Genomic DNA, 22,901 nt, shown 5'->3' on the forward strand with positions numbered 1-22,901 from the left:
GAAAATGCAAAGAAATCTATATTCACGGCGATACAGCTTTGCCAGCTGTCAGCCATCGATTGTAAGAACTTTTGCTGGCTAAGAAAGAAGCGTTACTTACAAAAACAGTATTTTTATTTTCTCTAAATATCAAAAATAATTTACTCGCGATTTATATAAATTTCATCAGAAATGGATAGTAATATTCATTATAATATGGTATGTTTTATAAATGATGAACATAATATATTTATCATGTGCAATATTTTAAATACGCTAATGAATAATTTACAATTTGTCTCCAATTGCCAATATGTTTTTTATTTAATAAATATATTTTATATTTATCAAAATAATATTTCTATATATTATAATATCACTTGTGCATGAATACTGGCATGCAAATGTTGATAAAAACATTGTCCTGTGCAATTGTCGTTTGTTTTTTGAAAGTAATTTCATATAAAAAATTAAGTCTAATAAAAACTATCTTTTTTTTGTTATATTATTTAAATTTTCTTAATATTGGGGATTAAGAAAAAATAACATTTTTAGTGATATTAAAAATATGATCTATTTAAGTGTAATTCTTATGAAATATATTAAAGATGAGTGATTATAACTTAATTTTAGCCTTTACAAACAAACAGTAATTCAAATGGAGAACCATCATCTCAAAATGAAATACCTACATTAACTGTAACTTTACCAATTATGCAGAATGATATAATTAATTCAGGAAATATTGCTGCAGCACAAACTTCAATTGAAAATCGAATGGTATGATATAAATTTATTATTATATATTTAAAAATTATTATTAAAAAAATTATAATTATAGGCTGAAGGAGAAGAAATTCCACCTCCAAAGGCAGATTTTTCTGCTCCACCACCGTATGAAGTAGCCACAAAATTACCTAGTTATGAAGAAGTACAACGAGAAAAAACATTACAAGGGGAACCTTATCCTCAAATGCACATGGTAAATAATTTTAAAATTACATTATTATTACTAATAATAATATTACTAAAAATTAAATATACATTATACCATTAATTAACATTTTATAGCCTGAAAATATTAGAACATCACCAAGGCCTTTAACAATTCTGGCTATAGATACTGAAGCTGCAGAAGGAGATCCAGAAAGTGGTTTACTTGGCACTGATTTTATGTTCTTTACAGCATTTTTGGGTAAATTTTAAATATAAATATTGATAAAATTTTTAAAATATTTAATCAGTTTGCTATATCTTATACTAAAAAATAAAAATATATATATTTTATATAAATTTCTTATTACAGTTGCATTTTTGTTTAATTGGATTGGATTTTTACTTTTGATGTGTTTCTGTCATACAATTGCATCTCGATATGGAGCACTATCTGGTTTTGGTCTATCTTTGACAAAATGGACTCTAATTGTTAAACATTCCACTGATCTTGCATCACGTGAAAATTCATGGCTATGGTGGTTGATAATGGGATTTGGTTAGTATTTTGTTATTGATATTATTCCTATATATTTGTATTAATATAAAATTCATTTAATTTTTAGGAGTTTTGATTTGTGCACGAGCTATTGTTCAATATTTGAACATTAAACGTGGTTGGAGATTATTACCTGGAAGTGCTCAGGAACGTTTACTATTTTTTTATTAAGCCATTAAACCTGCACCTTTATGTAACTTGGCTTTAGAAAAAACATTTCTATTTGGGGTTGTATTTGTACAATATATAATCTACACCCTTTAAAAACATTACTTTATATTGGCTATATATTATTCTATTAGAAAAAAATTAAAATTATTAAAACTATTTGCCAAATTTGCTTATACACTTACATATGAGATAAACAAGGCAAGATAAAAACAGAAATAAGATAATTTTTGCACACTATTTTATGTATTAGTGTCACATATATAAAATAAAATGTAAATTTTTATTGCTCAAATAGTATGGACAATGCTTTAATGTGAGATATTATACATTAATTTATATATTATTCATTTAAATATGAATTGCTTCAAAATGTTTAGAATGTATAAATTCATTACTTATAAAATTAAAATCATGAGTAAAAAATTTATTTTGGAAAGGGGAAAACATATAATCATTGTCCTTAGACAGGTATTAAAATATAAAAGTTCTAATAGTGATATTGTGTAATACCTGTTAGTACTAGATAAGCTTTTAGAATTTTGAATATGATCTATATACTGATAATATGAATTGCTTGTTTGTATATTATTATAATTTATAGAGAGAATTCTTATTGAATTTGAAAATATAAGTTACTCATATAAATTATACAGATGTATGGGTATATATATATATATATATATGATATGTACACATACATAAATGTATAAAAGAATTGCTGCAAATCTACATATATGCATTATATGTTATACTGTCAAAAACTTCATTGTTATATACTTATTACAACAATATAAAAAGCTAATGTGTCTTATATTTTTTTATCCACAATTATGTAAATATATTTTTTCGTATTGATTTTAACTCAGATTTAAATTATTATAAATTATATTTTAATTATAAAATATATGAAGTAATAGATATTTGTATATATATATTTTTTTTAAATATGATAATTTTTAAATTTATATAATATATAAATGAAAAGTATACAGAAAAGGTCCCATGGTGTAATGGTTAGCACTCTGGACTCTGAATCCAGCGATCCGAGTTCAAATCTCGGTGGGACCTTCTTCGATGTTATTTTGCTATCATAATAAATTCAAATAAGCTTTTTGTCAAGAAATTCGCTATAATAAATATAAACGATGTAAATTTTATCATTCAAAATAAAAAAAAACTGATATTAAAATTAAGAAAATAAAATAATATAAGTATTAAGAGTGGGGTTATTTATCAATAACATAGAACAGTCCTAAACTAAATATAATATAGATATAAAATTCAATACATGTTTATATAATATTCTATGCATAATTGTTCTTTATATTACTATAATATAAAATAAAATGATAAACCATCACTGAACATTTGATATTAAAATAATAATAAATTCTTATTAAAACTAATGCTTAAAAAAAATAATATTAATATTTTGACAAACTATTATATTAATATTTTAAATGAGTTTTAAATTCTAAAAGATTAGATGTTTTATAAATTTTATAATATTTATATAATTATTAATTTTGATAATATTGATTCATGAATCATAAATGAGAAATAAGATAAATTTATCATTTAATGAAACTTTGTTTCATCTTCTGAAATACCGATCGTGCAAATACCGATCTATCTTCTCAGATAGAGCTGGTGATCAATTCTCGTTCTATCTTCATTCTTTTTCTATTATTTGCAATCTTTGTCTATATGCGTTTTATTTTCAACAATCTAGAGATGGCGCTGATTTCTATATTTTTATTCTATTTCTATCTTTTTCTCATTATGGTCTTCTTGTCTTTATTTATTCTTAGCACGTGATTATTTACGAGGTACAGAATATCAATTGACATTTTCTTAATTTCTCTTTTAAAATTACAATGTATCTGAATCTTTAATGTAAAATTACTATTCTAATAATTTATTTCATATTAGTTTATGTAAATATAATCATGTATGAAATACAATATTTCATATATGCTTACAAAATATTCTATAATGGAATATTTGTTCCATTTTTTTTTTTTTTTGAAATTTAATTTTATTCTAAGCTCAAGCTTAAGAATAATATATATAAAATAACAAATGAGTCCTTTTTTTCTCATGTTGGGAAAAGAAATATATATTGAATGTATTAGAATATATTAGAATATATTAGATTTATTCTGTATCATATCTGAACTCATCATTTTAAATTATATAGAACAATAAAATTACTAATTTTTTTAAAATCAGAATTTCAATTCACATAACAAAAAGTTTCATAAGATGTTAAATCTATGATATAACACGTTTATGGTAGTAGACTTAATAAGCAAACAAGATTTGAAAAATCTAATTCATATATGGATAAATATTATTAGTTAAAATATGGAAATTTCATTAACAAATGAAAACAATAATTGTAAAAAAAATCCAATTGTGTTTTTAGATATAGCAATTGAATCTGAAAAAGGTAGGGTTATAATCATAAAAATAAACAAGTCAATTTTTAATGTATATTAATATTCTTTTTTTATATTTTATTTAATTTGAATTTAAAAATAATTAATGTAATACAGTTGGAAGAGTTGTGATAGAACTTTTTAAGGATGTTGTACCTCGAACAGCAGAAAATTTTCGTGCTTTGTGTACTGGAGAAAAAGGTATTGGAATTAATGGTAAAAAGTTACATTATAAAGGATCAACATTTCATAAAGGTATAATAAAAATAATATTTTCTAAAAATGATATAAAAAGATTAATATTTAATGAAGAAGTTTTGTATGGTTTAGTATTATCACAGGTTATGATCCAAGGTGGAGATATAATAAATTTTAATGGAACAAGCGGAGAAAGTATATATGGAATAAAATTTGAAGATGAACATTTTGGGCTCACTCATTCATCAGGAGGATTACTAAGCATGGTAAATGAAGGTTATCCAAATAGCAATAGTTCTCAGTTTATAATTACTATTTCAGCTACTTCACATTTGGATAATACCAATGTAGTATTTGGTAAAGTTTTAAAAGGAATGGGTGTTGTATTAGAAGTATCTCAAATTAAAACAGTTAATGATATACCAGTTGAGGTAAACAAATATTTTAATTTTTTGTATTTGAATTTAATTATTAATTCCATGAATATTTTTTATTATAGAAAATATATATAATTGATTGTGGTGAATTAAAAGGAGATCAAAATTGGGGTATGGAAGAAAATGATGGTACAGAAGATGTATTTACTCCTTGGCCAGAAGATTGGAATTATTCTAGACATATTAAACAACTTGATGTAAGAACCTTTATTATATATATTTCTGGAAAAGAATTATTTTTGTAATTATTTTTCACATTTATGGATATTTATAGTACAAATATATGATGGAAGTTATTAAGAAGATAAAAGATTCAGGAAATTATTATTTCTTACGAAAAAATTATGTAGATGCAGGCAGAAAATATAAAAAAGCATTACGATATTACAAGTGGATGATAAAGACAATAGACATATCTGATTCTAATGAATTAATAATGAATATTAAAGTAACCCTATTACTTAATCTTGCTGCTGTTAAATTGAAAGAAAAGGATTATCGTGAAGCTTTAAAGCTTTGTTCAAAGGTAAAATATAATTGAATATAAGTTTAGAGAGTAAGAATATTTTGAAGTATCTAATAACAATTTTATATTTAGGTTTTACAATTGGAGAAAAACAATAGTAAAGCTTTATTTCGGAGAAGTCAGGCACATATGGGGTTAAATGAATATGATTTAGGTTTAGCAGATTTAAAACAAGCATTATTAGAATCTCCTAATAATAAAGATATTTTATTAGAGATTGATAAAGTTAAAAGAGTTATGAATTCATACCTAGTAATTGAAAAAGCTTCTTGTCAAAGAATGTTTAAATGAAAATATTTTTTATTTAGTATTTTATAAAATAAAATTGTGTAAATATATTTTTTATCTATATTTTAAATTAAAAATAATAAAAGTAAAATCATTTTTATATATTAATGTTTTTTTTAAAAAAACATTAATAAAATAAAAAAACATTGTAAAGTAATTGTATTTTAGCTAAAATTATTAAAAAAAATTTGTACATAAAAAAAAATATCTTAAATAAATACCGATATTCATTTTTATTTTTTTGATAAATATCATTTATTTTCATTTAAGCATTTTTATTATTCAATAACAATCTTCATGTACAATGTACAAGAAGAAGTAAAAGCATTATAATTGTGTGTTGAAAATATATTGCTGTGAATATTGTTCTGTTAAAAATATATTTTGTATATATTTTGTTAAAAGTTATTAAGTATAAAAGGAACATGTGAAGCATGCTTATATCACATTAAATATCCATTTTGTATAGTAAACTTTGTTGTTATAAAAATTTAATTATATTTGAATAATTATTTTTTTATCATAATTTAAAAAAATGCATTCCAATATAAAATTTTAGGATATTATAATGGAGGGAACAGACTAAATAGATCATGTACAGAAATCAATTATATAAAAGAGTAAATATTATTACAAACATCTATTCATGTGTACGACTTATTTATTTAACATTTATATTAAGTTCTTAACAATTCTGAGCATTGTGAATGTCTTATGTGACGTAGTCACCCAAAATAAATTTTAAGACAGTTTTAGTAAGAGCTCACATATAGTTTCTTTCATTGTAATAATATTCTTACAATATGATTTATTTTATGGAAATGTTTTTAATAATAAAACTTAATTAATATACATATAAACAAATTTTTGTAGCGTCCTTTGTAATAAACAAAAACTCATTTTTTAACAATTAATTCATTTTCGTTGAAAGATTTTATTTGTTTTAGTAACACTGTATATCTATGTAACAAGTTTTAGTTAATATCTACAGCAATTATATGTAGGAGTTTTTGTAGTGACTAGATTAAAAATGTTTTCATTATTACCTACATTTTAGAATAACATTGATTCTTTCTAGAATTTATACTTTTAAATAAATAAATAAATAAAAAAATAAATACATACAAAACAATAATTATCTAGATAATATTATCCAAGAAACTTCTTAGCAAAACTTAAAAATATTCTGCAATATTAAGGAATGTATCATATATCAAAATTCTTATTTGTGTGCTTATAAATATTTCAATCTGAGAATTGACGAATTTTGACATTGGAATTCATGACATTAAATACATAATTTCTCCTGTACAGTAATATTTTTGATATTTTAAAGAAGGGACAAAGCTTTTTGTAAGACATATAACATTCTTAATACATTTTGTACATCGATGAACTTTGCAAAAGCCAGATATGTGGACGGAAAAATTTCAAAATTGCTTTAACGACCACGATGTACATAATAAATTAACTTAATGAAATGATTGTTTAAAACTATGTCTTTGGTACTTTTTCTTTTTAAATGTATTCTATGATAATCTTTTGAACTTTGATGAGTTTGATTTTAAAATATTATAGATACAATATAATTAAAAGCATTAAATTTTGTTACCTGAATATAATTAAGACTAGTTTTTGAACTTATGTACAATGAGTATTTTAAGCTAAAAATGTATTAATGTCATTCATTCATACGTTAGATTATCCATTGAAATTTGTTGTTTGTTTCTTATTACTTTTGTTTAAGGCTTTTAACTTTACACCTTCATTCTTTTTGTTATTATTTTCTATATGTTTTCTCAGATTAATTCATTCATTCATACATTAGATTATTCATTAAAATTTATGTTTGTTTCTTATTATTTTTGTTCAAGGCTTTTAACTTTGCACCTTTATTCTTTTTCTTATTATTTTCTATATGCTTTTTCAGATTAAAGTTATTCCTTTTCAATTTCTTCTGAACTATTTTCCTTTTTCAAATTCATACAATTTTCTGTTGTAATTTCTGTTTCAATTAAATTGTGCAATTCTTTACATAATGTTTCTTCACAAACTTCACCATTTATAACAGCATTATCAATTACATCATATTCATTTTTTACATCATGTTCTACTATATCCTTGAAATCAGGTTCTATAATCTCTTCACAACTTTTAAACATATCAGGATGATCATTTGAATTTAACACTTCGGGATTTTCATTAGAGTTTAGAATATCAGTATTAACTTCATCATCTGTCGTATCAGTGGATTGAGATACTTTTTTTAAAACGCTATCGATCAAATTAGATGCAAAACTTTTATTTTCATTTCCTTCATGAATTGTTTGATGAATTGGTAATGTTTGTGGTCTATGTGGACGAGCATAGGGAAATAAATTTTCTTCACCTGCCGGAGTATGAACAGCTGAGATTTCTGTTTGAGTTGCAACACCATTATCAATAAGATTTGATTTCGATTGCATACTCGACATACATCGCTTAATTTCTGACATGGAATCTTGTAATTGTTGAACCTATATATATAGTAAATTTATAGAAATATATAAATATAGCAGATTTTTAATGATTTTTAAATTATTAATATTTTAAATATAATTATAAAAATATAATTGATATGTTACCTGACTATGCAATAAATTACATGTTTGTGTTAAATTAGTTACAACATCTACATTTTGTGCAATATTTTCATTGTCATTATTTGTAGAATCTCGATTAGGTTGAAGACTAACAACTTTTTTCCACAATGCATTAATTGCTTGCATTTGCAATAACTGTAGCTTATGTTCACTTTCTAAAGCAGTTCTAGTGGCTTCCATATCAGTAGTTAATTTCCTAAAAGATCAATAAATTATACAATATTTTGGGAAAGACATTAAATTGAATTAAAGAGAAAATGATCATACTGAATATACTTATTTGTTCTTATCATTTCAATAGTTTTCAATATAGTAGTTGCTTTTTTATTAAGATTTCTTGTATGATATCCTCTCCACATTCTTTGAATACATATTGCTGCTTTTTCAGCTTCATCTTGATCTATTTTAGAAATAAAAAATTACTTTACTCTAAAAAGTTATATTTTTACATTCATTAAAAAAAAAGAAAAAAAATAATTACCTTTATTGTCTTCTTGTCTTCGTTGAATAGCTCTATGTCGAATACTATCTAATTTTGCTTGACATACTTCGCTATCTTCATCACTACTTTGAGTAGCATTATCAGCATCACCATCTCCATTTTTTTTAATAATATTGCTTTTAACTTTATCATTTGTACTCTTTGGTCTTTGTATATTTCTGCCTAAATTTGGTGAATTTTTTGTATTTCGTTTGGCAGGCAATGTTTTGCTTTGAACATAATTATTAATTTTCACACTATGAGGACATTTATTACTAGTATTTGTAATAATAGGTTTAGCAATATTTGGTTTTCCAGCAGTACAATTTGTTGCCGAATTACTTTTTACAAGTGCATTTGCTTTAATAGAAGTTAGATTTGTTTTTGCCATTGGATTTACTGTATTTATTATGGGAATTGCTTTGCTGTCTCCATCACAAGTAGATTTGTTTGGCACTGTAATTTGACATGGTGATGTTAATTTACTTGGTGGAGTTTTTGCTAAAACTCGAGAAAGACCAGACGGTGGACGAAAATCTGGACTCATTAAAGATTCTGGAACTGGTACTAGTTTTGTTGCAGCTTGTAAAGGACTTGATGTTTCTGCAAATCAAGTTAATGTAAGTTTATTTAAAAAATACAAATACAAATGCTAATAATTGATAACATTTATTACATACCTTCTGTATCAACAGAATTTAATACTTTATTGTTTAAAGTACTGCAAAGCATATTTGGATCCAAACTTTGAGTCATTAAGGATTCCTGATCTTCAGGTAATAATGTATGGCATGAAGAAACTATAGCATCAGTATGACAGCTAGATACCATTCTATCTGGTGATCTTATTCTTAATGAATTTCTTGATGAACCTAATTAAATATCATCTATTTTTATATTTATAAGTTTTTAATTTTATTAATTATTATATATTTAATTGTATTTATATATTTATTACTAAGGCAGAAGCATGCAAATAATTAATAATTTAACTATGAGTAAATAAGATAAAAATTGTGAACTATGTGAAATATATTTCCAAATCGTCAAATACTAATATGCTAAACAAATTTTCTAATTAGCATTATTATCATAACATTGCAATTTTTCATTCTCCAAAGTCATTTGCGCTATAAGCTTAAAAACGTAATTATATAAAAATGTACTATATACTATAGGCATAGAAGAGATAAACATATGCATTAATCCAAGATAAAATTGTTTCAAAATGTACTATATTATATTTTTATTATTACTTAATTCTAAGTTTTAAATTATAAATAATATTTATCTTAGATTTTTACACATGCTTATAATGCAATTGTCGTGTATGATTAATTTTCATTTTGACTTTGGATACCTTTACAAGGTGAATGGCACACACAGTATTTTGCTTCATAAAATTTTGGCGATTGTAAGCATTTATCTTCATAGTATGTCAACATTGGTGCAACTAGAGAAAATACATTATAACTAGAATATATAAATGCATGACGACTGGAAAGTGTACATCACTACTAGTCCACGTTTTATAATTAATAAGAAAACTTTAAACAAATTTTTATTGTATTCACAATAATAATAAATAAAATCAAGGATTAATATTAACTCACTGGCACGTCTAGGAGAACCTGTCCTGTTATGACTAAGTCTACGCCTAGTGGCTGGAGAAGGACTCATTCCGACGCTACTTAAGCTGTGCACACTTCCAGTATCACTTTGTTGATTTAATTGTTGTTGGTGATGTTGTGCTTTACTTAAAATCAGCCTTAGCTTTCTGTCTGTTTCATTTTCTAGAGATTCGCCAGATAGTGGGCAAACTGATGCTAAATACTGTGCAAGTAGTGCATGTTCGCCAACACGAAATTGTCTACCACGTCCCTGAGAATATAGCCACTCTGCTTTTAAACTGAGTGACCATAATTTCAAATAAATTTTAATTTTTTGAACTAAATAAAATTCTGTATACTTAAATATGTAATAATATAATTATATATCATGACTAATTAAATCTAAAAAGACACCTACCTTTCAATAGGATCAACAGGATAGCCATCAATTGATTTCAAGCTCATACACCAATTGATAACAAAAGGTCGATAATCAAAACCACTATAAGCTATTTGTTAAGAAACTATAGCTGTAAATCTACAGTTATAAATATTTTTTATACTTAGAGCTCTCTACAAGCATATTTGATAGATAAAAAATAACTCTATAAGATAACATCCAGAATAATGAAAATGTTATAAATATTTCTGCTATTTAATCTGATTTCTAAAATCTAAATTAACATTATTAACATAAATTATATAATTACATATAAAAAGGATACGTACTATTACCTGTCATACTGACACATGGATTATTAGCTATTGAAAAATTTATTAAATTTTTTAAATTAGCTAAATGTGACATTTCATTTAAATCAGTAATATTATTATTTGCCAATGTAAATGTTTCTAAAGAAGTAGGTAAATAGCGTTCACATTGCCTTAATGTTATTATACGATTGTTATGTAGAAACAATTCCTAAAATATCATTAATTTTATTAGAATTAAGATTAAAGATAATATATTTTATTATTATATTATATTATATTATTATAATATTATATAATATTATATATTCAATATAATTGAAAAAAAAACAAATTTTAAATTTTAATATTTATAATTACTTTTAAGTTTCGTAGATAAGATATGTCTGAGATATGACTGATACTATTTTCAGACAAGTCCAAATGCTCCAACTTAGTATTTGTATGCAAATGTTCAATAGACTAATAGATTAATATAATGTTATAAAGATTGAATAATTTATAATATCACATTAAATATATTAAAAACTTATATTTATACCTTTATGTTATTACCAGCTAAACAAAGTGTATGTAAATTTATCATATCCTTTATACCTTCTATGGTTAAAATACCATTATTTGCTAGATTAAGAGTTACAAGATTATGTAACTTCGATACTCCATACATACGTAGCAATTGATTCCTTACTATTGATAGCTGAAATAATTTAATTATAAAAATTTTAATTGATCAATTCAACATATTAAAAGTAATAATTAATATTTACATGATATATCATAAAAATAAATAAATATATATAATATATATACATAAATTTTATGTCATATATGCTATCATAAATATATTACCTTGGTAATTCTATGATAAGAATCAAGATTATCAAGACGCTGAAGTTCATTATCGTCAATGATCAATGTGCTAATATCTGCATCAGATGGACAACGAGGAAGCTTCTTTAGACCTTGACCACTTAGATCGAGTGTATCGCATACTAAGGATTCTGTATAAGTTAAGTTAATACAGTGTTTCACTGTTATTAATTTAAATAAACACATAAATATCTAAACATAAAATAACAGAAAATGTCAAAAAGCAAGTATAAGAACGCAATAAAATTGTAGCATTCTTTATATATATATATATATATATATATATAAATTAAATTTACAAAACTTGTAAAAAATCAAAATATTTTAGAAATATCTAAATTGTTTTTAAGAAGACAATTAGTATAAGAATTGTATAATATAAATATTAAATTTTTGCTAACCCGTCGAAGCCATGATGAACACAATAAATTGGTAGACGCTATGAAGATGTCGTCGTAATCACTATAGTAAATACTTAAAAAATAAGGGAATTTTATATTTTAAAATATTCACTTTTCTCTTTATTTTTGTATAAAAATATAAGAAAAATGAGATAATACGTAATATCATACATTTTTCTAATTACATTTATTTCTATTAATAATATTTTCTCACAATAGATTTAAATTGATATAATTAATTTTTATTTAAATAAAAAAATGTTATATAATTAACATTATAATAACATTATATTTATAATATAATATATAAATTTTCTAACTATAATAAACAAATTATATAAATGAATGATTTTAAAATTCAAAAAAATGTTAATATGGCGATTTAAAAATTCTATATACTTTTGATACATAAGTTCACAAATTAAATTAAAATTACTAGATCATTAAACATTCTTATTCATTTTTTGAAATATAATTTATAAATAACAGGTAAGATTTTATGTATTATAATTAATTAATAACATATCTTTTATATGTATCGTAATATTAAAGTCACGTGTTAACTTTGTTTTTTGTGCGAAATTATAAAATTGTAAAAGAATTAAATTAATAATGAAACGTTATTTAATTAATATATATAATGATCACAAATATACTATTATAAATCGCAATATTAGTGAAGTTGCAGGCAAGCAATTTACAAAAAAAATTATTAATATGAGAAAATATAAGTCCCTTGTAACCTCAAAGAAAAATACTAATTCATATAATAAAAATTATAAAAACGTTAATAATAAAGATTATATTCTTAATACATCACTTACATCAAATGAAACTCAAATAAATGACAAATGCAAAATTTTATTTGATATATCTAAAAATTATGAACAATGTTTTTTGTCACCAATGAATAATAATTACAAAAATGCTCTAATAGAATATAAAGATATACAAACATTAAAAAATAAAAAAGAAGAAATTTGTAATGAAAGAATTAATGAAAGCGATGTAAGAATTAATGAAATTAATATACAAATGCTTCCAAAATCATTACATAAACAGATATTTAAAAATTCTGAAAAACAACAAAAAATATCAAAAGAAGAAATACAATCTATAAAAAATGATTTGCATTTATATGGAATAAAAACAGAAGATGCAACTAGACTTCCTAAGGTTGATATTAAAATACCTCCTTTAGAAGGAGATGATATTGAACAACATTTTTATAATATTGGAAAAGCACAAATTAAACCTTATATAAAGCTTATAAAAAATATTATGAAAAATATACCTCAAATGCCAAATCAATGGATATTAAATGAAGGATGGACAAGATATACTGTTGATAACATACAAAAAGTAGATTATCCTTTAGAAGATGCTATTATTTTTGATGTAGAAGTTTGTATTAAAGAAGGTTTATTACCAACATTAGCAACTGCAGTAAGTGATAAAGCATGGTATGGTTGGGTATCAAAGTCTCTAGTTGATGGTATGAGTAGAAATTTTGAAGGAAAACAATATACTATGGATGAGTTAATACCGATGGAAAGTATAGTTACTGAACATGGTGAAAAATTAACTTCTTTTCATAAAAAACCAAAAATTATAGTTGGTCATAATGTATCATTTGATAGAAGTAAAATTAAAGAGCAATATTGGTTGAAACAAACAGGATTAAGATTTATTGATACAATGTCACTTCATATATGTGTTGGTGGAATTAACAGTTATCAGAGATCTATTTTAAATTCTACAAAGGATATAAAAGAAAAATCTAATTTAGAGATGCGAACTTCATTAAACAGTTTAGCAGATGTTCACAAATTTTATTGTGGTTCTGAAATAAGTAAAAACGTCAGAGAAGTATTTATGAATGGAACTTTGAAAGACATTAAAGATGATTTTAATTCTTTGATGATTTATTGTGCAAATGATGTAATTGCAACTCATAATATTTTATGTAAATTATTTCCTATTTTTGAAGAAAGATTTCCTCATCCTGTTACTTTAGCAGGAATGTTAGAGCTTGGTACTGCATATCTGCCAATAAATTCTAATTGGAAAAAATATTTAAGTGAATCAGAGACTACATTTGAAGATTTAAATTATGAAACTAAAATTATTCTTACTAAAAGAGCTAATGCTGTTTGTAAACTTTTGCATAATGAAAAATATAAAGAAGATTTATGGATGTGGAATGAAGACTGGAGTACACAAATGCTTAAAGTAAAAGCACAGTATTCAGGAAAGAATTTAAAAAAAATATCTCAAATACAAAATCCAAAAAGAAAAAAAGAAACAAAAACTCAAAGTTATTTAACAGATGATGAAGATGAAGAAGATCCTTTGGAAAAAGAATTTGCTTATTTGACAAAGACAAGAAAATTTTTACCTTCAAAATTACCACATATGCCAGGATATCCTGCTTGGTATCGAAAACTTTGTTTTAAAATAAATGATGAAAATTGGTCTCCAGGCCCTCAAAATATAAGCATTTCTAAACAAATTGTTCCAAAACTTTTAAATTTGACATGGGAGAATTTTCCATTATATTATATAAAAGATAAAGGTTGGGGTATTTTAGTTCCTCATACTAATGATTTAAATATTGAAACTAAAATACCTTTAAAACAGCTTTTAGCTCAGTGTGCTTTACCTAAAAAAGAATATTTATCAGATGAAATATACACAATGTCAACAATGAATAAAGAGTTGGAAAATGATCTACATAAAACTGAATTTTGGTATAACAAAAAGAAAAATCCTAATATTCAATTAACTAATATTTATAAAGGCAGTGCACATTGGTGCGATACTAATATAGATAACTGCTGTTACTTTTTTAAATTGCCTCATAAAGATGGGAAAAATTGTAAAGTTGGTAATCCTTTGGGTAGACATTTTCTGAATAAATTTTCGGAAAACGTATTGGCTAGTTCAGATACCGGTGCTGCGAAAATATTGAAAATAGCTAGAATGGTATCATATTGGAGAAATAATAGGGATAGAATTATGTCACAGTTTACAATATGGTTTGAGAAATCATATTTATCATATGGTATTAGAAGTTCTAAAAAATCAATGTGTCATGGAGCAATTTTACCTTTAGTAGCTGTATCTGGGACATTAACTAGGCGAGCAGTAGAGCCTACATGGATGACTGCATCTAATTCTGATACTGAACGTGTCGGTTCTGAATTGCGAGCAATGATTCAAGCACCACCAGGATATAATATTGTTGGCGCCGATGTTGATAGTCAAGAATTGTGGATTTCGTCCATAATAGGTGATGCTTATTACAAAAAAATTCATGGAGCTACACCATTTGGGTGGATGACATTAATTGGTACTAAAGCTAATGAAACTGATATGCATAGTGTTACTGCTAAAGCAATTGGAATTTCTAGAAATCAAGCTAAAATTATCAATTACGCCAGAATTTATGGTGCTGGCCAAAAATTTGCCGAGACACTCTTGAAACAATTTAATCCGTCCATGACGGATAGCGAAGCTTCATCGAAATCTCGAAAAATGTTTACTATGACAAAAGGAAAAAAGATTTATAAATTAAAACCTGAATATATTGATAAATATAACGATAAATGTTATTCATCATACGAAGCATTTAAATTATCACAATTACACGGTAAAATGATATCAGAAATGTTTGAGAAAAGTAAATGGATTGGTGGTTCAGAATCTGCAATGTTTAATAGATTGGAAGAAATCGCGTGTAATCATCATCCTGTTACACCTTTTTTGAATTCTAGATTAACTGCGGCGTTAGAAAGTGATGAGACAACAAATGATGAGAAATTTTTACCTACAAAAATAAATTGGGTAGTGCAGAGTGGAGCAGTCGATTTTTTACATTTAATGCTAGTTTCAATGAAATGGCTTATGAAAGACCACGCCAGATTTTGTTTATCATTTCATGATGAAGTGCGCTATTTGGTGCCGTCAAAATATAAATACAATGCAGCGCTTGCCATGCATATTACTAATCTTTTAACTCGATCATTTTGTGCATCGAGATTGGGAATGAATGATCTTCCGATGTCAGTAGCATTTTTTACTTCTGTAGAAGTAGATACGGTTTTACGTAAAGAACCTGAAAATGATTGTATTACGCCATCGAATCCTCATGGTTTAAAAAATGAGTATGAAATTCTTCCAGGAGAAAGCTTGGACATATGGTCCGCTATTAATAAATCTAAAGGTTCCTTAGGATCGTGGCATACTGTAAAACAATAAAAAATTGAATTTAATTAATAATATGAGAAATAAAAACAAATATTATAATAAAATTGATATAAAATGTAAAAGTATTTATTAAATATGTTCATTGAAAATCATTGAATAATATTAAAAAATAATGATGATAAAAAAAAATGATAAAATTTGTTTTAAAATATAATGTGTATAGAATTTTTGTTATATTTGATTTTACAGATTAAAATGTCCAAAGCAACCAAACGGAAGTATGTTACTAAAGAAATCGAAGACTTAAGTATTCCTACAGAATCACAATCAATAGTTCGAATTGTAAAATCATGCGGTAATAATCTTCATGAAGTTATTAATCCAGCTGGATTTCAATATCTCGTATCTATGCCAGTAAAATTTAGGCAAAATATTTGGATAAAACGAGGAGATTTTGTATTGGTAGAACCAATTCCAGAAGGGGACAAAGTGAAAGCTGAAATTGTTAAGATATTAACACGAGTATGCATAATTGCAAATATATTTTTATGTGAATGTAATTTTTTAAAAATAAAACTTATTTATTAGGAACATAAAAAATGGTATCGAGAACAGAACTGTTGGCCCCAGGAATTTGATGAAATTTCAAATTCGAAGCAAAAAGCAATTAAGGAAGATAATGATAACGAAGAAGATGATCTTTTTGTAAATAAAAATAGATTATTACAAAATAGGATAGATAATACCAGTAATACAAGTTCTGAAGAATCCGATTCTTGTTAATGTTTTTGTAATGATATTATAAGTAATAAAGTATATATATTTATATATGAAAGCGATAAAACTGTCTATAAAAAAATAAAATAAATATTTTTTAAAATTATATTTCTTTTGAAACTTGTTTACAAATTATTTTATTTCACTATAATAATAATAATAATAATTAAAAAAATATATATTTTATAATAAAAAAAAAATTATATTTATATATTTTAACGAAGTCAAATGTTATCGAAGAAATTATCGCTGCATAGTCTGGTTAATCTTATCGATTAATATGAATTTTTGCAATACGATACATAATGTACCTTTTGTCAATTATGTTTTATTATAAAATGAAAAATTCTATTTATTTTTAACATAATGAAAATTTCATCTTTTTAAAAGAAATATTTGAAATAAAGATAATTTTTTTAAATAAAAAAGATTTTTTTAATAAATATTGTATTACAATAAATAAGTATTACAAACTAATATTTTTTAATATTCTTGTAAATTACATGAATCGTAAAATATATCATATCTCCCTGTTGCATTATAAATCGAAAATTCTTTTATATTTAATGAATCATAGTCATATAGATAAGGCAGTGATATAGTAATAAATATACTTATTTTATAATTAATTTTCATATTCATTTCATTCTATTTTGTTTAAACTTTCTTTTGTAATTTATAAATGCTATTTGTTCATTAGATATAAATTTAATTTTATTGGAAACAAATTTATTAAGATATTCTAAACAATAGATTAAACTATTTATTAAAAATAAAAAAAATAGAGAAAAAAAATTTATTCTTTCAGATCTTTAATTTTATCTAATTAAATATACGAAATAATTTGGATTTCAAGATAGTTTGGAATGCAATAATTGAATGTGGAAAAAATCTTAAATCGAATAGAATATTTTAATGAAATATTATAGTGATTTTCTTATCGCAAAATCAAGAGATGAGATTATTACGACGAAAGGTGTCCGATCGTTAAGAATGTTGCGTTCACTCACACAGTACGATAGTCTGTTTTCGACAGTGATGATTGGCTGATTTACTTTCAATTTGTCTTCTCCTTTATTTGGATTATTTATTTTGATTTCTTTCTTGTGTTAATCTTTCTTGTGAAATCGATTTATGTACTGAAAGACATACTTATTACCGTGCATATTGTTTCTGAATTCTTTTTCTTTTCTTGTAATTCCACATTTACATGTTTTTATAAAATAATAAATAAAGTACATTACTGAAGTACATTATATTATATAAAAATCGTGGAATTTTGTGCAAGTGTTTTCTCTATTATAACATTATATAATTCGATAACTTGAAAATTTTTTTATTGTTTAATTTGTATATTGTGTTTTTTATTCGTGAAGAAATCCAAATATATCAGGACACTATGTCGGTATCTGAAAAAATAAAAATGAATGTATATGGTGGAACAAAAAATGATGGACTTAATGTTGTAAAAGTACATGAAATTCAATTTTCAAAATCAAAATGACAAATTGAACAACTTAATTTAGATGAAGTGAATGTCAAAAACAAATAACTTTCTACTATTTTATGTGAAGTGAAACAATTTCACGAAGGAATTTCTTCAATTTATCTTAAACTGGTGACTTATTAATGATTATAAAGATCGCAATTTGTTAATTCGGCATCAGATTATCAAGTTTTGAAACAGGATAGTGTGTTTGCCAGTGATAATAATTTTCGTGATCACAATTTATTCTTAGATTGTTATAGAAAGTTATTTTCTGTACGTAAATATAAATCATTTTTGATTTAAATATTCGGCCATCGATATTTTTTTAGCGAAAGATTTCATTTGATATAGAAGGAGAAAAATTTCATTGACAAACGTGAAAGTCATTATGGAAATGTCGGACGACGATTCTTATGATTTTTGGAAGAACTGGGACTTGAAGAATTTAACGGAAGCCGAATATTTGACCAAAGTACTTGGACCTAAATATTTATCTATGAGGATGGTCATACCGCTCACGATAATATATATGATAATTTTTATAACTGGTATTTTCGGGAACATCGTCACATGTATCGTAATCATAAAAAATTCTGCGATGCAAACGGCCACCAATTACTACTTGCTCAGTCTGGCTATATCTGACCTTATTCTACTTGTATTGGGTGAGTGGCGTTTATGTTTGCTCGTATTGATATGGTACCATGTCGATTTTCATTCTCCTCCTTCGTAAAAATAATTTATGAAGGAACAATATAAAGATAACGAACTTCGATAGACATTTAATAAAGATAAGCGAAAATACGCGATCCCTATATAAGTATTGATTTAATCAACGCGAAATATATAACCAAAATTAGATTTATGTTGATCCTTAAAACGATATTTATCCGATTATCGATTAAATTGTGCTAAAAAGACGGCATTTCAATTAAAATTAGTAGCATTGTACACAAAAGAGTGCAATATGTTAAGTAAGTAAATTTATGTTCAAGTAATTAACGGAAATTCTTTTTACAAATTAGACTATGATGTTTAGATTGAGATGTTTTATCTTTGTTGAAATTTGACGATAAAGGCTTTAAATTAATCTTCGTCTAATGTGTACATGAGCGATTGTTATCTACTCGATGGATTGTTTGCTGATCGTAACGTCGTTTTTATTTACGTCATTTTAGGAATTTGTTGGGGTAAAAATTGAAGACGCGCGAATGTTTGTTTCTTTGACGAAAAAATTTTTGACAAATTAAAAATAACTATGAACGTTTACTACACGTTTACAAATTTTAACTCTACATACTTGAATATTCGAAATTAAAGATGAGGATAATGAGGCGATAAGAGCATCATTTGCATAACTATAATTAAATTTAAATACCGCGTGAAACATTGAATTTTTGGTCAAATCATGGAAAAATTATCGTGTAAATATGTATATTATGAGAATAATACTAAAAATAAAACTAATTTCAATATAATTTGAAAGATAGAATTATTATCAAATAAAATTGCGATAAAGTATACAATGCTTACACATTCGATATGATTGATATCGCGTTACCGATTTCATGAAATATTAAATATAATTCTATAGACATTATTTGTAATTAACATTTATTTGAAAAATATTTATTCCTTTACATTTAATATAATTCATTTTATTCGTACATCGAACTTTTCCATTATTAATATACAAAATCCGGAAATAAATCTTCATTTGATAATTCAAAACTTCAAATCGATAAGCAATTACTGATCTAAAAAATTAAAGAATAAACAAACAATTTTTTAAATTATACAGTAAATACTCAAGTCTCGACATAGAAGCTACAACTTCTTGTCTCTTTAATTTCAACGTGAATTGTGACGTCTATGTGTAAATTAGCTTTCAAGCTTAATCAGTTGTAAATCGAGAAAATAAGTTTGTGTATCATGAAGATATGTATGTTTCTCAATTGTTAGAATGATCATTGTTCTGATATAGATATTTGACGTCAATCCCGTGGTCATTGTAGAAATAAATTACAGATAAAAATATAATAATAAAAATATATTAACATGATCGAAATAAAATATCTTAATCTATCGATTGTTATCTGCAATTTATTATATCGTGCTTTATTTGATATTCGCTTTCAGGATTACCTAATGAACTGAGCCTGTTTTGGCAACAATATCCATGGGTTCTAGGAGTTAGTCTTTGCAAAATAAGAGCATACATATCGGAAATGTAAGCAATATATTTTTTAATGAATTAATTTAATAATATTTCTAAAATAAAAAAATTATATCACTGATTTTTATTTAAAATTTCACTTAATGCTTAATAGGTCCTCTTATGTATCAGTCCTTACGATAGTAGCTTTCTCTATGGAAAGATATTTGGCTATTTGTCATCCGCTTCGTGTTTATACGATAAGCGGTCTCAAAAGACCGATACGTTTCATTTTAGCTGCTTGGTCGATTGCACTGATCTCTGCCATACCATTTGCAATTTATACGAAAGTCAACTTGGTCGAATATCCACCAGGTTAATTAAACGTTAATGCATCACTTTATTCATCATTTGTAAATATACATTCAATAAGTTTCAAAAATGTATAATTATATTTAGAATCAGGGAATTATTCGGCCGATTCCGCGATTTGCGCTATGCTTTTACCGTACATGCCTGATTTTCCTTTGTACGAGTTGAGTACTATTATATTCTTCTTGATACCAATGTTAATTATCTTGGTGGTGTATACTAGAATGGGTTTGAAAATCAGAAATAGTACGAACAATACTTTGAACTCTGTGGTACAAGGCTCTATTCACGGAGATTCGAGACAAATTCAATCTCGAAGATCCGTGATTAAAATGTTAAGTAAGACTTTATCTTGTATTTTTTTTTAATGTAACTTTTTTTTTCCTTTTAGAAAAAATATAAATCGTAATCGTTGTTTTAGGTGCCGTGGTTATTTTATTTTTTATTTGTTGGGCTCCTTTTCACACTCAACGATTACTCTACGTTTATGCGCAAGAATCTGATTATTATCCAGACTTGAACGAGTGGTTGTATATTTTAAGCGGATGTCTTTATTATTTCAGTACAACTATAAATCCAATTTTATATAATTTGATGAGCATGAAGTATAGGAAGGCGTTTAAGCAAACAATTTGTTGTAAAACGAGGATAATAGCCAGAAGAAGTTGGGCCACGAGAGAGTCTCAAATGTGTAATAACAGTTCGAGCGACAAAGCACGAAATTCAAGCTTCAGATGTTCTATGAAGTAGTAACATTATTAATACAGTGACACAAAAAAGTTTTACAAATAATAGTAATTTCTGTATGTCATTTAATATATTTATGATTTTAGATATACTATTAATCAAGCGAAAGAAATGTTTCGATTTACTCCAAGTCAAGAAAATGGTGGCAGAGATAAAAACATGAAAGATAATGTTCCTCGTAAATCATATATACTGAAGAAGGAAGATTCTACATCGAGACCTCTTCTCAATCGAATGCATTCCGCACAAGAAAAATGGGAGAACAAAAATTTAGAATGTAAAATGAAAGACGAAAAATCCATGTCTACATCTAGCAGCATTTTGTAACTTAAATTGTATATTTTTAAATGTTAAATTATTGTATATAAAATAATGTTAAATTAAGTTAATTTTAAGTTAAGTATCCATTTTATTTATTTTCTGAAGATATATAATTGTATTTTTAAATTGATTTTTATTCAATTAATAATTAGTAAAAGTAGTTTTAATAGTAAATTGTGTAATGTATACAAGATAGACATAAATAAACAGTATTTTTTCGTCATGTTTTATAGCAACATTTTTATAAAACAGAAATTCTATAAGAAAGACGAATAAAAATCTCTTAGTCTAGAAGCGCGAGCAAAGAATGGCTTCCTATATCAAAGAATGTCGACATTATTAAATGTGTTTGTTAAAGACGAATCTTTTTCAGGAAATTAATTTAAAAATGTCTGGAGAAATATATGTCTTATAAAATTTTTTTAGTAATACAAGTACTTTTTTCTTCATTAAATTATTTTATTAAATATACCAAACATATTGAAAATGTTTTATTTATTAATATAAGCTAAATTGCAAATATATTCTCTTCATTTTATTTCAATTCCTCGTTTTTATTTATTTATTTTTCTTTTTTATTT

The 22,901-nt window shown here is 24.8% G+C and overlaps 6 protein-coding genes and 1 non-coding gene across 14 annotated transcripts; 6 read left to right on the forward strand and 1 right to left on the reverse strand.

Annotated features, from left to right (window-relative positions):
* The first annotated feature begins 6 nt into the window (after window positions 1–6).
* On the forward strand, window positions 7–2,444 carry Ndfip (Nedd4 family interacting protein). The gene is made up of 6 exons (XM_003696794.4): window positions 7–198; window positions 613–759; window positions 821–961; window positions 1,051–1,174; window positions 1,286–1,471; window positions 1,539–2,444. Exons 1-6 carry the CDS (start codon window positions 172–174, stop codon window positions 1,640–1,642), a joined length of 729 nt encoding a protein of 242 aa, XP_003696842.1. The 5' UTR covers window positions 7–171; the 3' UTR covers window positions 1,643–2,444.
* A 194-nt stretch (window positions 2,445–2,638) lies between these two features.
* On the forward strand, window positions 2,639–2,710 carry TRNAQ-CUG (transfer RNA glutamine (anticodon CUG)). The gene has a single exon. It is a non-coding gene; the product is annotated as a tRNA-Gln (tRNA).
* A 639-nt stretch (window positions 2,711–3,349) lies between these two features.
* Window positions 3,350–6,175, forward strand: Cyp40 (Cyclophilin 40). Of its 3 annotated transcripts, none has more exons than XM_003696792.4 (6): window positions 3,350–4,094; window positions 4,201–4,338; window positions 4,414–4,712; window positions 4,781–4,915; window positions 4,993–5,244; window positions 5,317–6,175. In XM_003696792.4, the coding sequence occupies exons 1-6, from the start codon at window positions 4,010–4,012 to the stop codon at window positions 5,533–5,535; spliced, it is 1,128 nt and encodes a 375-aa protein (XP_003696840.1). In that variant the 5' UTR covers window positions 3,350–4,009; the 3' UTR covers window positions 5,536–6,175. The 3 variants fall into 3 exon arrangements, with proteins under 3 accessions (XP_003696840.1, XP_012346610.1, XP_086762530.1); XM_012491156.3 differs by having other exon boundaries at window positions 3,427–4,094; window positions 4,425–4,712; XM_086906404.1 differs by lacking the exon at window positions 3,350–4,094 and having other exon boundaries at window positions 4,102–4,338; window positions 4,425–4,712.
* On the reverse strand, window positions 6,174–12,325 carry Cep97 (centrosomal protein 97kDa). 4 transcript variants are annotated; one of them, XM_012491154.3, is made up of 13 exons: window positions 12,251–12,325; window positions 11,829–11,980; window positions 11,518–11,676; window positions 11,337–11,438; window positions 10,991–11,187; window positions 10,684–10,767; window positions 10,269–10,564; window positions 10,016–10,108; window positions 9,336–9,527; window positions 8,656–9,258; window positions 8,442–8,574; window positions 8,157–8,370; window positions 6,174–8,048 (listed from the first exon to the last, which is right to left on the reverse strand). In XM_012491154.3, the coding sequence occupies exons 1-13, from the start codon at window positions 12,261–12,263 to the stop codon at window positions 7,470–7,472; spliced, it is 2,817 nt and encodes a 938-aa protein (XP_012346608.1). In that variant the 5' UTR covers window positions 12,264–12,325; the 3' UTR covers window positions 6,174–7,469. The 4 variants fall into 4 exon arrangements, with proteins under 4 accessions (XP_012346608.1, XP_086762527.1, XP_031774430.2 ...); XM_086906401.1 differs by lacking the exon at window positions 10,016–10,108; XM_031918570.2 differs by lacking the exon at window positions 12,251–12,325 and having other exon boundaries at window positions 11,829–12,096.
* Window positions 12,271–17,342, forward strand: LOC105736478 (putative RNA-binding protein EIF1AD). 2 transcript variants are annotated; one of them, XM_031918573.2, is made up of 3 exons: window positions 12,271–12,739; window positions 16,709–16,981; window positions 17,048–17,342. In XM_031918573.2, the coding sequence occupies exons 2-3, from the start codon at window positions 16,715–16,717 to the stop codon at window positions 17,240–17,242; spliced, it is 462 nt and encodes a 153-aa protein (XP_031774433.1). In that variant the 5' UTR covers window positions 12,271–12,739; window positions 16,709–16,714; the 3' UTR covers window positions 17,243–17,342. The 2 variants fall into 2 exon arrangements, with proteins under 2 accessions (XP_031774433.1, XP_031774435.2); XM_031918575.2 differs by lacking the exon at window positions 12,271–12,739 and having other exon boundaries at window positions 16,582–16,981.
* tam (DNA polymerase gamma, catalytic subunit tam) lies at window positions 12,802–16,883 on the forward strand. Its single transcript, XM_012491153.3, has 2 exons — window positions 12,802–16,575; window positions 16,709–16,883. The coding sequence occupies exon 1, from the start codon at window positions 12,863–12,865 to the stop codon at window positions 16,508–16,510; it is 3,648 nt and encodes a 1,215-aa protein (XP_012346607.2). The 5' UTR covers window positions 12,802–12,862; the 3' UTR covers window positions 16,511–16,575; window positions 16,709–16,883.
* Window positions 17,343–18,248: 906 nt separating the features above from the next.
* On the forward strand, window positions 18,249–22,543 carry LOC100866980 (neuropeptides capa receptor). Of its 2 annotated transcripts, XM_086906402.1 has the most exons (7): window positions 18,249–18,998; window positions 19,077–19,390; window positions 20,865–20,955; window positions 21,056–21,255; window positions 21,340–21,591; window positions 21,674–21,998; window positions 22,086–22,543. In XM_086906402.1, exons 2-7 carry the CDS (start codon window positions 19,114–19,116, stop codon window positions 22,324–22,326), a joined length of 1,386 nt encoding a protein of 461 aa, XP_086762528.1. In that variant the 5' UTR covers window positions 18,249–18,998; window positions 19,077–19,113; the 3' UTR covers window positions 22,327–22,543. The 2 variants fall into 2 exon arrangements, with proteins under 2 accessions (XP_086762528.1, XP_003696837.2); XM_003696789.4 differs by lacking the exon at window positions 18,249–18,998 and having other exon boundaries at window positions 19,019–19,390.
* Window positions 22,544–22,901: the final 358 nt, after the last annotated feature.

Source organism: Apis florea, unplaced genomic scaffold (genome assembly GCF_048593485.1).
Source record: "Apis florea isolate Af1SG1 unplaced genomic scaffold, ASM4859348v1 contig_2495_pilon, whole genome shotgun sequence".
In the NCBI taxonomy this organism is placed as follows: Eukaryota; Metazoa; Arthropoda; class Insecta; order Hymenoptera; family Apidae; genus Apis; species Apis florea.

Bases quoted from the DNA above. Each gene is read 5' to 3' on its own strand.
- Cyp40 (XM_003696792.4), top strand. From the start codon at position 4,010: ATGGAAATTTCATTAACAAATGAAAACAATAATTGTAAAAAAAATCCA. The intron at 4,095-4,200 runs GTAGGGTTATAA...AATGTAATACAG, and splicing joins AGCAATTGAATCTGAAAAAG to TTGGAAGAGTTGTGATAGAA. The intron at 4,916-4,992 runs GTAAGAACCTTT...GGATATTTATAG, and splicing joins GACATATTAAACAACTTGAT to TACAAATATATGATGGAAGT.
- tam (XM_012491153.3), top strand. From the start codon at position 12,863: ATGAAACGTTATTTAATTAATATATATAATGATCACAAATATACTATT.
- Ndfip (XM_003696794.4), top strand. From the start codon at position 172: ATGGATAGTAATATTCATTATAATATG. The intron at 760-820 runs GTATGATATAAA...TTATAATTATAG, and splicing joins CTTCAATTGAAAATCGAATG to GCTGAAGGAGAAGAAATTCC. The intron at 1,175-1,285 runs GTAAATTTTAAA...TTCTTATTACAG, and splicing joins GTTCTTTACAGCATTTTTGG to TTGCATTTTTGTTTAATTGG.
- LOC105736478 (XM_031918575.2), top strand. From the start codon at position 16,673: ATGTGTATAGAATTTTTGTTATATTTGATTTTACAGATTAAAATGTCC. The intron at 16,982-17,047 runs GTATGCATAATT...CTTATTTATTAG, and splicing joins TTGTTAAGATATTAACACGA to GAACATAAAAAATGGTATCG.
- LOC100866980 (XM_086906402.1), top strand. From the start codon at position 19,114: ATGGAAATGTCGGACGACGATTCTTATGATTTTTGGAAGAACTGGGAC. The intron at 20,956-21,055 runs GTAAGCAATATA...AATGCTTAATAG, and splicing joins AGAGCATACATATCGGAAAT to GTCCTCTTATGTATCAGTCC. The intron at 21,999-22,085 runs GTAGTAACATTA...TTATGATTTTAG, and splicing joins AGCTTCAGATGTTCTATGAA to ATATACTATTAATCAAGCGA.
- Cep97 (XM_031918570.2), bottom strand. From the start codon at position 12,035: ATGTGTTTATTTAAATTAATAACAGTGAAACACTGTATTAACTTAACT. The intron at 8,575-8,655 runs GTAATTATTTTT...TTTCTAAAATAG, and splicing joins AAGACAAGAAGACAATAAAG to ATCAAGATGAAGCTGAAAAA. The intron at 8,371-8,441 runs GTATGATCATTT...TTGATCTTTTAG, and splicing joins AGAACAAATAAGTATATTCA to GAAATTAACTACTGATATGG.